This window comes from Akebia trifoliata, chromosome 12 (assembly GCF_017979445.1).
Source record: "Akebia trifoliata isolate Shusen 1 chromosome 12, ASM1797944v1, whole genome shotgun sequence".
Classification (NCBI taxonomy): Eukaryota; Viridiplantae; Streptophyta; class Magnoliopsida; order Ranunculales; family Lardizabalaceae; genus Akebia; species Akebia trifoliata.
The window spans coordinates 26,764,188-26,778,973 of NC_141386.1; the positions used below are offsets into that span (position 1 = coordinate 26,764,188).

Genomic DNA, 14,786 nt, shown 5'->3' on the forward strand with positions numbered 1-14,786 from the left:
AATGTGATTATGGGTACTTAATTGGTTTCTACTCTTTCTTAGGGGAAACGAAAAATAATATTGCTAAAATGAGGGAGCTTATTAAAGGTACAAAATTAATTTTTTTGCCTATACTTGAAAATAAATATTGAATTGGATTCAACTCTAATTTGTAAAGCACTAAATAAGCTGGCCTTAATCCATGGACATTAGACTATATATTGGCTCAAAGAGATTTTTGATTGATTGTCAAAATTTTACATAGATGATGAATCTTATGTTTGGAATTAAAAAATAAAAAAAAAACACACACACACACACACACACACACACAAGGTTGCCTACAATTTGACCTCATTGGCGACTACAATTAGGGGTAAGAGAGAAGAAGATTAGGTAAAAAATTATACTCAAAATCTTACTTATCAGATTTCATTGTAAAAGAATGATCCATCACTCATAGGATCTAGAGAGTCCAGGAACCAATCATGATTACTTTCTTTTCGAGCTATACTCGGGTTTCCTATTCAAAACAAATAATAATAATAATAATAATAATAATAATAATAGGAGGTGGGTTGGGCTTCCATAATATTTTGGAATTTCTATCACACGTAAATCATCTATTCTTGCTTTGAAAAGAGAGATTATATTATCACATCAATTTTTCCTTACAATACCCATGAATTAACATGCATTTGGTGTGTTGTTAGTAAGAGTTGGTGCAATAATGAAAACTCTCTTAAATGGGTTGGCAATGTCTCTTTGTGAAACCCTTTCCTTATTAATAGGAATTTTGAGTCTTAATAAGGGTAGTTTTTTTTTTCCTCAAATGCATTACCACATTATATATCTAACACCACAGTCCTTTAAGTTTCATCGAAAATCTAAGATCCAAAAATCAAAATTCTTTTGAATAATTTTATTTTATTTTTCTAAAATTCATAGAATTTCATCCTCTACAACGCTAAAGCATCGGATAACATTTTTGGATACCAAGAGATGAGGCCAAAGACCCTTAGTAAGGAGGAAATCCTTACTAACTTAGTAAGGCTAGGTGAACTCTCTCTATCTCTTCACTTACAGACATCCTTAGCCTACCAAAGGAAAATGACTATCGATATGGTGTAGCGGTTATCCCGAGGTTCGTACTATATTTTGGATGCTTATATAGTTTAACAATGGGGTTGACAGTCTGCCTTATTCAAATGTCAGATACTTTTCGTGCATGTAAAAAATATCAGCCACGTGGCGTAGTAAAACAATTGCCTCGTCGGAAACTTCTTGTTTCCAACGTCGTTGGTCAATTTGAAACCAACCAACCAATGAAAAGGGACAATACTATTCAAAGGCATTTGTTTAAATTTTGAAAGACAACCCCTCCTCCCCCATCACTTTTATATTTAATTTTATTATAATCGAGATTATTTTCATAAAAAACAAAATTTTAATCCCATTAAGAGAGGATTTATAATGGGGACACTTGCCTTATTACGATAGATAATCAGTGACGGATAAAAATATTTATCACTATTGCCCGAGTAAATTATTTTTACCCTAATTAACCCCTACAAAAAAATTTCCACTCTTAAATTGCCCTCACGAAAAACAAAAAACCTAACTACACTCCTACCCACAACCTTCTATTTATTCAATGAGGTTTCAGATCGATTAATTCAAATAATTTAAAGACGTTTTTTTTATCAAAAAATAGGAAAATATATAAGGAATATAAATTTGATACCTTGGATTTATTAACAAAATCCATCGTCTTCAACCTCCCTAAAAATTCAGACTTGTTCTTGAGATTTGAATGTTGAAGAAAATAAAATTTGGAGAGTAAAGATAAAATGATTACCATATTTTGTGATTAATTGATTAATTATTGATTTAACTGACACTATTTTGTGATTATGCCAATAAAGTATGACCACGTTAAGATAATATTTTAGTTTTTATTATTTTATTTATAAAGCCACGTTAGTTAATATTTAATAAAATTACAACAACAAAAAAATCTTTATATTAAATTAAATGATTAAAATATTATATTAAATTAAATTATTTATTTAAAATTTTAAAATAATTATGAAAATTTAAAATCATGAATAAACCCTAGTTTTAATGTGCGTTTCCATAATACAAGTATTTTAAGGAAACTGGTGATAGATGATCTGTAATATTTTCCCACATCTAATATTTGATTAGTTTGTTGGAGGTAAAGTATCCAACGATATTTGACCCTAGAAAATTCCTGAAATAGAATCACTATTTCTAAAGCAGATACTTTCTCGATCATGCAAGCAACGCGGGTGCCCATCTGCAAATAAGAAGAAGAAGAAAGAAAGAGACAGAGACAGAAAGAGAGAGACAGAGACACAGAGAGACAGAGACACAGAGAGAGAGAGAGAATGGTTTCGAGCAACGCATGTTCTTCTTTTTATTCCCAAAAATACCCTCATCAAGAACAAGGCATGTTTTCATTGTCGTTTTGTTTTGGTTCTTTTTTTTTTTTTTTCTTTTTTCATTTTTGTTGGTTCTTCTCTGGAATGTGTGTGTGTGTGTTCTGAATTATTTGGGTCTCGATCTCTGATGGCTTAAATCAAATTTTTTTTTTTTTTTTAAACTCTTTTTTTGCAGATGGACTCATCCGGAGAATAAGATCTTTGAATACGCAAAGAAGAGGTAAGTATTCTAAGCAAATATTTCTTTTTAACTTTCCAAAAATAAATGGAAATAAAATTTTAATAATTTTTTAAGACACGGTTTCACAAAATCCTTCTTTAATTTAGAGAAAATCTTTGCTGTTGATAGTCACTTGTAGTTGGTGCTTTGTGTTGGGCCCACTGAATCCGTGAATGATCGGTCCAATACATGATGAAACAATATATCAGCTTTGATGTATTTTACTTCTAAGGAGGTCGTGATGAAAATATTCAAATCGGACGGTTAAAGTTCACCTATCGAGGTCATTAGTTCCCTTGTTATAAATGTGACACGTGAACCAACACACAAGACAGGTACCAGTGATTGACAGTTAAAAGTTTACTCATAGATGGTTACATTTATGCAGAGTGGGCACAGGCTGTTAGAACCAATATTTGCATTGCTGCCACGTGTCTCTACGTAATTGAATTTAACACCCACAGAGAGAAAAAAACCAGCAAATTTACTTTTTTTTTTTTTTTTTCTGCAAGCTCCCTGTATCAGGGGTGCACATTAGATCACCTAAATTCAAGAACTGAACCAATTAGAAGTCTTTTGGATTGGTTTGGTTCGGATTAAGCATGGTTTGATTTGGGTACGGATTATAAAAAAATTGATTGATTTGGTTTGATTCCAGATTAAGAGTGTAATAGAACTGAACCAATTTATATATATATATATATATATATATATATATATATATATAATATATATATATATATATATATATATATAATAATAATAATAAGTATGTTGATGTTTCGTTTATGCGTGTTATATGTTATGCATGATGATTTGTTTAATATTTATTTTGCTTAGTTTTAAGTTTTAACTATTTTAATTTTACTATTGAAAATAACAAGTATGAGAATCAAGAACCGATCTGAACCAGTCTGAACCATGTGCACCCCTACTTTGTAGTTTGTTTTAACGGTTGAAAATGTGTCATGTAGTATGAAAATCAAAATCCGTTTGTTGAAATATTTGAAGACACACTCTTTGATCATACTTAAAATTAAGTTTTTTTAATTTTTTTTTCAAATGTAATCCAAACCACACGATCATTACATCTAATTTGTTAGATCTTATTTTTCATGATGGACTCTCCACCATTGAAAGATAGTTACAGATAAGCGGTTTTACCTGGGTGTGTGGTGTGTGGGCCTTGCATGTGCCCGAGACTAATCCTTGGATAAGACCATGGTCTATAGATTGGGCAAAGCTTAGATACGCCCGATCCACTGTGTATAGGGATACGCAAGGGTACTGTAGATAAAAGTACCTACAAATTTACGGACTCCTTTACGAAAGAGAGTTGATATTGCCACACCAACTTTGTTAACGCACACCAACTCTGCAATTCTTTGGTGATTTACTTGGGAATTGGTGGGACATTAACAAAAGTTGGTGTGGCAATAGTAGCTCTCTTTACCAAAACATGCCATTAAAAAGTTGAAAAATTATCAAAATAGTAGATTAGTCATTTTAAGTCCAAAAATGATAAACTAGTATTTTTGGAATTAAAATATTTTCATTAAAATGAGAAGAAAAATTCAGTGTTTTATAAAGTAAGTTCTTTTTTAACTTTAATCAAAATATTTTAATTCAGAAAACAATAATTTATCATTTTTAATTTTGTCTAACTTTTTGGAATTTCCCCAAATTTATAATCCATGCACTCTTCAAATTTGTGTGTATTAGGGGCCCAGACCAATGTTTTGTTCTAAAACTTCAAATTCTAGAAAGTTGTTGGAGCTTTAGAATGGTCAATGGGCCAGACTGTTGATCCATCATAGATTGACCTGGGCCTGGGTCTTAGGGTGTCAATGGTTACCCATTTAACCGAAACCGAACCAAAATTGAAACCAATTAGAATCGGTCTCTTGGACCCAAATCAATTGAAAACCTAAACCGATATAAATCGGTAAGTGAAACTAGAACCAAAAGCATCTTAAGGAATTTTTTTGATGGATTCATTTTTAATTCTATAAGTTTGAGAACCATAACCGATAAGAACCAAAATTGATAAAATTTAATAGTTCCGATTCCTTTAGGAAATGAACCGAATCGACCAATTGGACCGTAGTATCAGTTTAATTGGGATTGCTAGAGGATTGGATTGACACAAAGGTTGATCCATTCCAATCTGTTAACTTTGGAGATTGAGGACACGATTCGTTCTGATTTGAAAACCTATCGGATCGGTTCTGGATCAACTATGTATCGATCCAATAAAATGTGAGAAATTATGTAAATTAAATTATACATTTTTTTTCTAACTATATGAAGTTTACTTATATTTTGTATTTAAAACTGGATTTGATTTGATCTAAACCTTGTACTACTGTTATCAGATTGGAACATCCAACAAATACTTGATCCTATAAGGGTCCAATCTGATTTTTATTGGATCGGTTCTGGGTTCAATCCAATTCTGATTGGATTAGATCTAGGGTTCCAAGCTTGCAAGATTCACGACTATTCGGTCGTAAAATTCTTGGAAACTAAATATTTATTATAAAAAAAAAAAAAAAATACACCTTCTATCATTTCTTTTATCAAAGTTATTGTTATATGTGAATTGGTGTTATAAAATGCTCATATGGCATGATGATTCAAAAAATGCTTCAAGCTTCCACCTAAACCAAGATGATGACCATTGGTGCCATTGCACCGAGCGAGTAACACAATACCTAAATTTTTGGGCCAAGAGAAAGCATATATAGTCATATCACGGAAGAATAATGATTTTTGACTCCCCCCTCTGACATACTCCCCCATACTCTCCTGACGTGGCATGTGCATAGAACCATATATTTCCTCGAGATACACAACTGCACATGCCACGTCAGGAGAGTATGGGGGAGTCAGATTATCACAACTCATCATGGAAATGTTTATAGCTTCCCATTTAGTGAACGTGTAGCTTTGGCACAATAGTCTTGGAAAAACTCTCTTAACACGGCGCACTATTAGAATTTGTTGATGGCATTGTTCACCTCATTGTCATGCTAATGGATATCTCTAATTAATGTAATATGCGTCGTGAGCCAATTCATATCGGCTACGGTTGTGCTTTGCATTGTTTGATACATTAAGCAACCAACTCATAGCATCTCCATTTTTCTTCCCTAGTTCACCTTGACACTTTATGCATTCTTAGATGTGATAGTCACATATATTGTGATAGTCACGGTGCCATCCGCATCATCGAGAACCATGGTGTCTTCCACGAGGGAAACAAACACAGAGAGAATGACACCTATTTTGTGTTGCATCATCTTCAGTATGGTACCTTCATTCTCGTTCATGTTTCAGCATCAAATCATATTGTGGATTTTTTTTTTTTTTAATCTCATACAATTCCATGATTTTACTACTTCTTTAGAAAACTATCGATGATTTAAAATCTGAACATTTTGAGACTATATAACAGTAGTACTAAAATCCTATACTAAAAAGAGTTTCGTAGTTCATCCTAAATTTCACTTATAAACATGCGAAACATAGAACATAGTGATATTAAGTGTAAATAGTAGGCTTTTAATGGGTTGGTAGAGGTTTTCGTGCCAGCCTCAGTAGATGTTCATTCTTGAATTATGTATCAATCTTTGCATTTGAGTAGATTAAGTTCATGTTCCTGGTGAATCTGACACAAAATATTTATGAACTTTTCTGATTTTTTTACTGTATTGTTGAAATTTATCCGATATAGGCAAACATTCCAATCAGAACAGAGGCATTATTATGTAGATAAACAATTTTTTTTTTATGGTTTGTTCAAAGTTTATCACAATTACCTGAATATTTCAAGTTACTCTTTGATGATGTATCAATATTTGCATCTGTGTAGGTTTTTCTATACCATTTCAAGTGCCAATGAATCCGAAATATGCTATTCTGAACCAATCCCATTTTGAGCCTTCTAACAAATGCCATTCTCAAAGATCCTTAGCTTCAACAAGTAATCTTGAAAACATTAAGAAGCCACTCTCCAACAATCGTAGATTATTTAGGAGATGTTTTCCTTCTGCATTAGAGCATGGAAATGTAGCGAAAATTCCGAGTGATCATTCCACATGGATTGATTTTTCGAAGAAATTAAATGCATTCTACAGGTTCAGTCGTCCTCATACCGTAATTGGCACCGTAAGTTCCTATTTATACACATTTCTTAACATGAATTCTATAAGATTGAATAGGTTGAGTTTTTTAGAGAGACAGAATGAGTTGCTCGTTTTTGATTCATCAGGTCGTAGGAATAATATCAGTTTCTCTTCTTCCAGTAGAAACAATAGCTGATCTCTCGCCAACATTTTTGGTCGGTCTACTAAAAGTAAGTGAAGGGAGTGAAATGAGAAAAAAATTGTGCTTAACATACAATGGTAACTTTTAACTTCATCGTTGTTATTTCAGGCATTGATCCCTTCAATATTGATGAACATCTATGTGGTGGGACTGAATCAGTTGTTTGATGTTGAAATCGATAAGGTATGATTCAAGATGTTCACTAAAATTCCAAGTTTCTTCGTTTTTTTCCTTTTTTAATGATTTCTTTTAGTATCTATTCAGGTTAACAAGCCAGATCTTCCGCTCGCTTCTCGAGACTTTTCTATGAGAACCGGGGCAGCAATAGTAGCGATTTGTTTCTTCATGGTAATTTAATTATCTTAAATCCATGAAATAAGTCTTTTGAAGCCTTGACTAACTTTGAGGATGATTCAAAATGTGCTACTTGTCTTTTGTTTCGAAGAAACTTTAGCTAATTTATGGGAAACACTATCAAAACATTTGATCTTTGATCCATTTTGTTTGATTTACAGAGCTTAGCTATGGGATTTATGTTTCAATCTCCTCCACTATTATGTGCTCTTCTGATTAGCTTTCTGCTTGGAAGTGCATATTCCATTGACGTAAGTTCTTTATACCCATTTCTTTGTAAGCTTCATGTTTTAATTGAGTTAAGATTCTCACTTAATTTTACATAGAAATCGGTCGATTTTCATTCAATGTAGTTTATTGCTTTGTTCTTATTTTTTTTTTTTTTCCATCATTATTAGCTTCCATTCCTCAGATGGAAAAAGCACGCGTTACTCGCTGCCACAACCATCATATCTGTGAGGGCCCTTGTTGTCCAATTCGCTTTCTTTGCACATATGCAGGTATTTACAAGTTTTCCATACTTTTGTAAAATTGTGCATAAAAGATCATGACACATGGTGTTTCATCATATATGACCCAATACCATCCATGTACTCAGGATTTTATGATAATATTTGGTGAATTAGTTGCTAATGATAATGATATTGGTTGCTAAAACTGCAGAAATATGTACTTGGGAAGCCAATAGTATTTACAAAGCCCATGGTCTTTGCAACAGCTTTCATGTGCTTCTTCTCTGCTGTCATCGCATTGTTTAAGGTATAATACCTAGACATACAAAATACAGGGTGCATGGTTAAAAATAGCTTTTACTGATTTCAAGTTATATTTTTACAATTAGATGTGTTATTACCAAAACTGTTTAGCACAACTTGTAACATAAAAACAATGATCAATTTAGTTGATAGAATGGTTAAAGTTATCAACTCGAGTTGATTTCAATCTTGCTTTCTTGCACGTCTTGTGTGGGTTTATGCAATAATTAGACCATTTAAAAAAAGACCTATTTGGTTTATAGAATGGTTAAACTCTATTTTCCCCTCTATGAGCAATTTTTTCTTTGTGCAAGGAAGTGAGATTAAGTGATTGTAACCCTGATTTCATGGAAACAGTGAAAGGATCTCATCATCACCTATCAACATAGGTTATCTTGCCAAATCATATAAATTATATGTTGTGTTCTCTTTACTTTTGATTTGCATTTCATGTTGATTGTTATCATCATTTCTCTCACCTATTTGTCTACAATCCATTTAACAAAAAGAATACATCAACAATTAGCAGTTTTTTCTCGTAAATAATCTCATACTTTTTACCTTTCAAAATAATTTCAATAAACCAGATGTCATGATCATGCAATCAGGTCAAACGGTGTGCACCCAATCCCCCTCCATGTGAATTATTTGTGCCAGTATGAGCATATACTCTAAGCCAAGTTGCTTATGTTTTTTCCTATAACTTAATCATCGGGTCGCATAGTCAAATCCAACCAAATTATACTGCAAATCAATACGAAGTATACAATTCTGCTGATCCAGGTTTTTACTAATCTACTACATCTTGTATGTAATTTATTCTAATCTATGATATCCCTAAACAGGATATTCCTGACCTAGATGGGGATAGGGATTTTGGCATTCAATCCTTTACGGTCCGCCTAGGCCCAAAAAAAGTGAGTGAAAAATCTTCACTCAGCCTTCCATTATTCTTAAATATTTTAGATAAAATTGAAATGTGCCTCACTACTTGGTTTCTCTCGAAACAGGTGTTCTGGCTTTGCATTTATATGTTGTTGATGGCATATGGTACTGCTGTCGTGGTAGGGGCTTGTTCGTCGTACACATTCAACAAGCTTGTCACTGTATGTAACATATCTCCTATGTGTCTCACATGTATTATTAGTTTACTCTTACATGCTTTGGATCTCATGTTGAAGTTTCGATGGGAGCAGGTATTGAGCCATTGCACGCTCGCTTGCATACTTTGGCTTCGTGCTCGATCTATTGATCTTACAAATAAAGCAACTGTAACATCTTTTTACATGTTTATTTGGAAGGTAAAATATCTTCATACACACTATTACATTGGTTGTAGATGATGACTTGTACACACACACACGCATGTGCGCAACACAAAACACAAAGGCACAATAAATAGGGCAAATGCTCAAAGGCTACTTTTATTAATGATCATCAGCAATTTTCGAGTCAATGCACACTAACAACTTTTAGTACTTCAATCTTAACCAATGAATTGGATCTTGTTCTTACTTTTTATGCTAATGGTCCTAAAAAATTTATTTCTTGTGTAGCTATTCTACGTGGAGTACTTTCTTATCCCATTCGTCCGTTGAGAAGATCAGTTTTAGTTTTTGGAATCCTAGAGAGAGAGAGAGGAGCTTACTAGTTACTACTTAAGTTTTGTTTTGTATAAGGAGGGAAATCTCTATTTGAAATCTTGGGGATAGTAATTTTCTTATTTTGATGTGCAAGGTGAGGAGTTGGTTGAATAGCCCATAGTTTATTGCAAATTTCTGGACCAACATGTTTTAAAAGTATACTTCAAGTAGATAAATTTAGAGAGCTGCCATTGGCACACCAACTTTTACTTGTAACACACCAATCCATGTAAACAATCTTTTTATTTCAAAATGATTAGTGTGATTTAAGTAAAAGTTGGTGTGGCAATATAATTCTCTAAATTTATCCTACTAAGTAAAGGGAAAAAAAGTTTCAAAACTAGCAATTTTTCCTTCTTCACCATGGTCTTTCCTTGTAGACTCATGAAAATGACCTTAAATGCCCTCATCTTCAACCTATAATAATAATAATAAATAAAACCCTTGGTTTTTCTACTCAAAACCAGCTCTTCAAGCTCTACAAAGTTTATGGTAAATTGTTTTTTTATTATTGATTGGGAAGGGGGCAGTCAAATTATCTTTCGAAAGATAAGGAGTATATGGTAATTTTCAGAACGTGCAAATTAATCAATCTTTTGCCCATGATTTTGTAAATCACAATTTTTTTAATCAAATCTAATTCACACATAAGAAGTGAGAACAAATGAAAGCCACAAAATCCCCAAGCGATGCACCCATATTTCGTTACCAATCCAATTTACTAATCATTATTTAGATTATATTTAATCTTTCTGTGGACTTAATGACTACAATGTGAAAAAACCTATATTTGACGGCCCAAGGCCGTCAAATTTCATAAAATTCGATGGACCAAGGCGTTGCAATTTCATTGTCAATTTTTTTTTTCAACGGACTTGAAACCGTTAAATTAATGGAGGACGAGAGAAATTTGATGGCTCGAAGCCATCGAATTGGTGAACATAAAAATTTTGACAGCCATGGGCCGTAGAAATTTGGTTTCTAAAATTTGTAGGCAAAGCCTGTCGAATTTTTTTGTCAAAATTTTCAATTTTCAGATAGTGGAAATTTGATTCATGTTGGCAAAAAAAAATTGAATCACGATCACATGACCCTTCTTTCAAAGGAACCCTCCTTGTTAGAAGACACGTGGCATTTTGAATTTATTTCACACCTCTCCATTTCCACCAAAATTTGGATGACCTCCTTGGAAATGCCATGTGTGATCTATTGGAGAGGGTTTCTTCAAGATTTTGAAGCGGCTTGCACTTCAAAGTTTTTTCCATAACTAGGCATCTTGCTCATGCAACTTGGGATCCTCATTTTGATCGTGTTGATATACAATCCATTGGTTACCAATAATTAAGAATGTGTTTGATTTGATGAGAAGTCTTACAGATTGTAACATTATATTAAAGAAAGGAAAATTACTTTTCTAGATGTTAATGTTATTATGATGGAATTGACTCAAGTTATCAACTCAAGAGTCCACTTGAATGAGTTAAGTAAAATATATTAAATTTATAAATAGTTTTTTAATCTTTTTAATAATATAATCAAGTCTTGTGAATTTGGTCAGACTCGAAATGACTCAACAAGTTTTAAAATTATGCTAAAAATCCAGTCTCTTTGATATTTTCCTAGGATTGCACCTAGGAAAATAATTCTTGAAAAACTCATGAATTTTTCGTTCTTTTTAATGAAAGTATTATTCTTTGGATCATTGAATTATTATGAATAATTCATGTATTTTAAATTACAAAAAATAAAAATGCATTTTTATGAATTTTACATCTTTTACGAATTTTTATAAAATTTGATCGAAAATAAATACTACTATAATTCATTGTATGTTGTAAAGTGTAAACTTGTAAGTTATAACGTGTAACAAAAGTTCGACTTTAAAGCCATCATTCTTCAAAATTTTAGAGGAATCCATATTTTTAGGTGATAAATGTCCTTTACATCTTTTAAAAAATAATGATATACCCCTTTACATTTATTTGATATACCCTTTTAATTTGTCAAACTGATGATTTATCTCTTGACTATGGTCTTCTTTTATAAACCAATGGAACAATATCTCAATGCCCTCATTATCACCATCATTATCATATTATCAAATTTTTGAAATGAGACGGGTAATACATCTATAAAACATATGACACTTACTTTTTGTTTATCGAATTTTTTACCAAATTTTTGTAACCCAAAATCGAATAGAATTCAAATTTTTCGTGTATCGAATTTTTTCGTATTCCGAATTTCTAACAAGAGTGCAATCAAACTGTGGTATTCTAATGATTATTTTCTTAAAAAATTCATTTGTTCTTAAAAACAAATTCCCTAAAAAATTCATTAGAACCTTTCCTCTCCTCAATGTCTGTAATTTTAACCAATCATCCTTATCAGTGTGTTTCGACTTTCGAGTCATACACTTTCAATTTTAAGGGACAAACAGTTCAGATTAAACTCTTTAATATCTCAAAATCCCTGATAATTTCTTGATTGGCCGTGATGCAGATATCAGGACCATTTGAAATGGTAGCTCGCGGAACACTGAATCAGAAACTCCAATCTGTCCGTGAGTAGAAATATTTCAAAACAGCGTCAGGCACGTGGGAAATAATCCCACATGCTTTTCATGATGTTGACATCTCCAAAAGGTTAGGAGGATTCGAATGTAAGTTAAGACACCTATGATAACTTGTGGGACCCACAAATAACAACCTTAGTTAAAATGATACTGTCGTACGCTTGTACCAGGTGGACCATTTTTTGCTTTTAATTCATTCAATTAGGATGGACCTCAGGACGACGGTTTACCCAGCCTGACGCCAATAGTGCCACTCTATTTTTTTTTTTTACTTCCACCCTCAACAATAAGAAGTATTTGACATGCTTCCCTAAATTTTAAAATATTTTGAGTTTTCTCCTTTAAACATTGACTTAACAGAATCTTTAAAAAGATTGGCCTTGAAGTCCTAATTTAATCCATCTTCGCCCATTGAGGAGAATATTTATATGGGCCCCTCTAACTGTGGTTTGGCTAGAAATATACTTTATAAATGCATAAATACCTACATATCTAGGCATGTATATTCGGGTGCAAATCCCAAATCGAACCAAAAATTTCGGAGTTGATCTTGGTTATATTCGATTGGAGGAATCAAAACCTAATTGAACAGAGATTTTTGGGTTCAAAATCGGTTTTGAATTTGGTCCCGTTGAATTAGAGATTCGGATTGAAACCAAATCGGTTCACATGACTTTTCCAAGGATTGGGATTACTCACTTGCGGAAGAACCCTACGTATGTTCATGACATTACTCACTCGGCTCAATGGCAAGTGTTGAAAGTTACTTGAGAAGATTGGGATTACTAACTTGCAAAAGAACCCAATGTTCTCCAAGTTCAAATTGGAAACTTGGCTTGTCTCTCTTTGTAGCTGTGTATGAGTATAGAGAGAGAGAGAGAGAGAGAGAGAGAGAGAGAGAGAGATGTGTGTGTGAATTGTGATGTGACTTGTGAGTGAGGTGTTTCAATTCAAGTTCTTCATCTATTTAAATCAGATTTGGTTCCAGGTTTTGGGTTTCAATTCGATCTGATTCTCAAGGGTGGAATTCGAACTCAAACCAAGAATATTGGTTTTGATTTGGTTCGGTTTTTTGGTTTTGATCCAAGTTTTTTCGGTTTCAATCCAAGTTCGGTCTTATTTTTCGATTTGGGTAAAATGTACACCCATGTACATATATCCTTATCTATCCTAAAAGTCATCATTTAAAGTTCTATTTAAAACAACAATGAAATCCTAATTTTATTCTTACAAACCATCTGTACTAGTGATAATTTAATCTATTTATGAAAAAGAAGTCATGAAAAGGAGATTCTTATTTGTAAAAATGATATTTTCAATTAAGTGTAATGATTTTCTAATTCAACTCTAACAGATTAACTCAAAAACTCATTGACGTGACATGTACAAGAATTACAAATTTTTTTTCTCGGAATATACAATTGCACAGCCCCATAAATATGTGTTGTTGTGTATCTTGAAGGAAAAATCTATTGTTCTTGCACATGCTTGAGTTTTTTTGTCATGTTGAGTTAGAAAATCAACACTCTCCAATTAATAATTAAAAGTGCTAATAATTTGACATACTTTTGGGGCATGCACTTGACACACACTAACGTGGAAGTCCATAACTTATTTTAAAAAAAAGAGAGTTTCTCTCGTTTACCAGTTCTCTCCTCACATATTTATTTTTTTAGATTTCAAATCTTAAAAAGGATCGTTGGGGCTACATTGATTATCACAATGACAATCTAACAATCCATTCATCTAGATTTCATGAAAATATTTATATTCAAATTTTTTTTAAAACAATTGTGTTTTCAAGCTTTATCCAATGTGTTTAAAATAGACAATTACCGAGCACCCAAATTTTAAAAATAACATTCACCAGTGAAAAATAACTTTTTTTTTAAGTTCATATAATTTTATCCTCTACAACCCTATGAATTCATCGGGTTTTGAATGTCACAAGGTGATAAGATTTGAAATTTTCTTTTTTCACTATGGGCAAGAGAGAGAAACTCTCTCTTTATTTTTTTTTTTAATAAGTTATGTGCTTCCACATTAGGGCGCGTCGGTGCGTGTACTAAAAATACATCAAATTATCAGCACTCAATAATTAATATTAGAATGTTGATAATTTGATGGACTTTTGGTGCATGCGCCTGACGTAGGTTGATGTGAAAGCACATCGCTTATTATTTTTTTTTAAAAGAGAAAATTTCTCTCTTTTGCCTGTTCTCTACTCACAAATTTATTTTTTTAGATTTCAAATTTTAAAAAGGATCGTTGGGCCTACATTGATTATCATATTAACAATTTAACAACACAACCATCTAGATTTCATGAAAATATTCATATTAATAAAAATAAAAATAAAAATAATTGTTGTTTGAGTTTGATCCAAGGTGTTTAAAACAGACGGCTACCGAACACTTAAATTTAAAAATAAAATTCAATGATGAAAAATAATTATTTTTGTTTTTA

At 32.3% G+C, this 14,786-nt stretch overlaps 1 protein-coding gene across 1 annotated transcript; it reads left to right on the top strand.

Annotated features, from left to right (window-relative positions):
• Positions 1-2,180: 2,180 nt before the first annotated feature.
• Positions 2,181-10,437, top strand: LOC147389205 (putative homogentisate phytyltransferase 1, chloroplastic). Its single transcript, XM_086418606.1, has 13 exons — positions 2,181-2,451; positions 2,620-2,664; positions 6,539-6,834; positions 6,938-7,021; positions 7,102-7,176; positions 7,258-7,341; positions 7,509-7,598; positions 7,746-7,847; positions 8,011-8,106; positions 8,948-9,019; positions 9,113-9,208; positions 9,299-9,403; positions 9,659-10,437. Exons 1-13 carry the CDS (start codon positions 2,391-2,393, stop codon positions 9,698-9,700), a joined length of 1,248 nt encoding a protein of 415 aa, XP_086274732.1. The 5' UTR covers positions 2,181-2,390; the 3' UTR covers positions 9,701-10,437.
• The last annotated feature ends 4,349 nt before the right edge of the window (positions 10,438-14,786 follow it).

Excerpts from the sequence above, each read along its gene's own strand:
- LOC147389205 (XM_086418606.1), top strand. The coding sequence starts at position 2,391 with ATGGTTTCGAGCAACGCATGTTCTTCTTTTTATTCCCAAAAATACCCT. Across the intron at positions 6,835-6,937 it reads CTCATACCGTAATTGGCACC|GTCGTAGGAATAATATCAGT; the intron begins GTAAGTTCCTAT and ends TTGATTCATCAG. Across the intron at positions 8,107-8,947 it reads CTGTCATCGCATTGTTTAAG|GATATTCCTGACCTAGATGG; the intron begins GTATAATACCTA and ends ATCCCTAAACAG.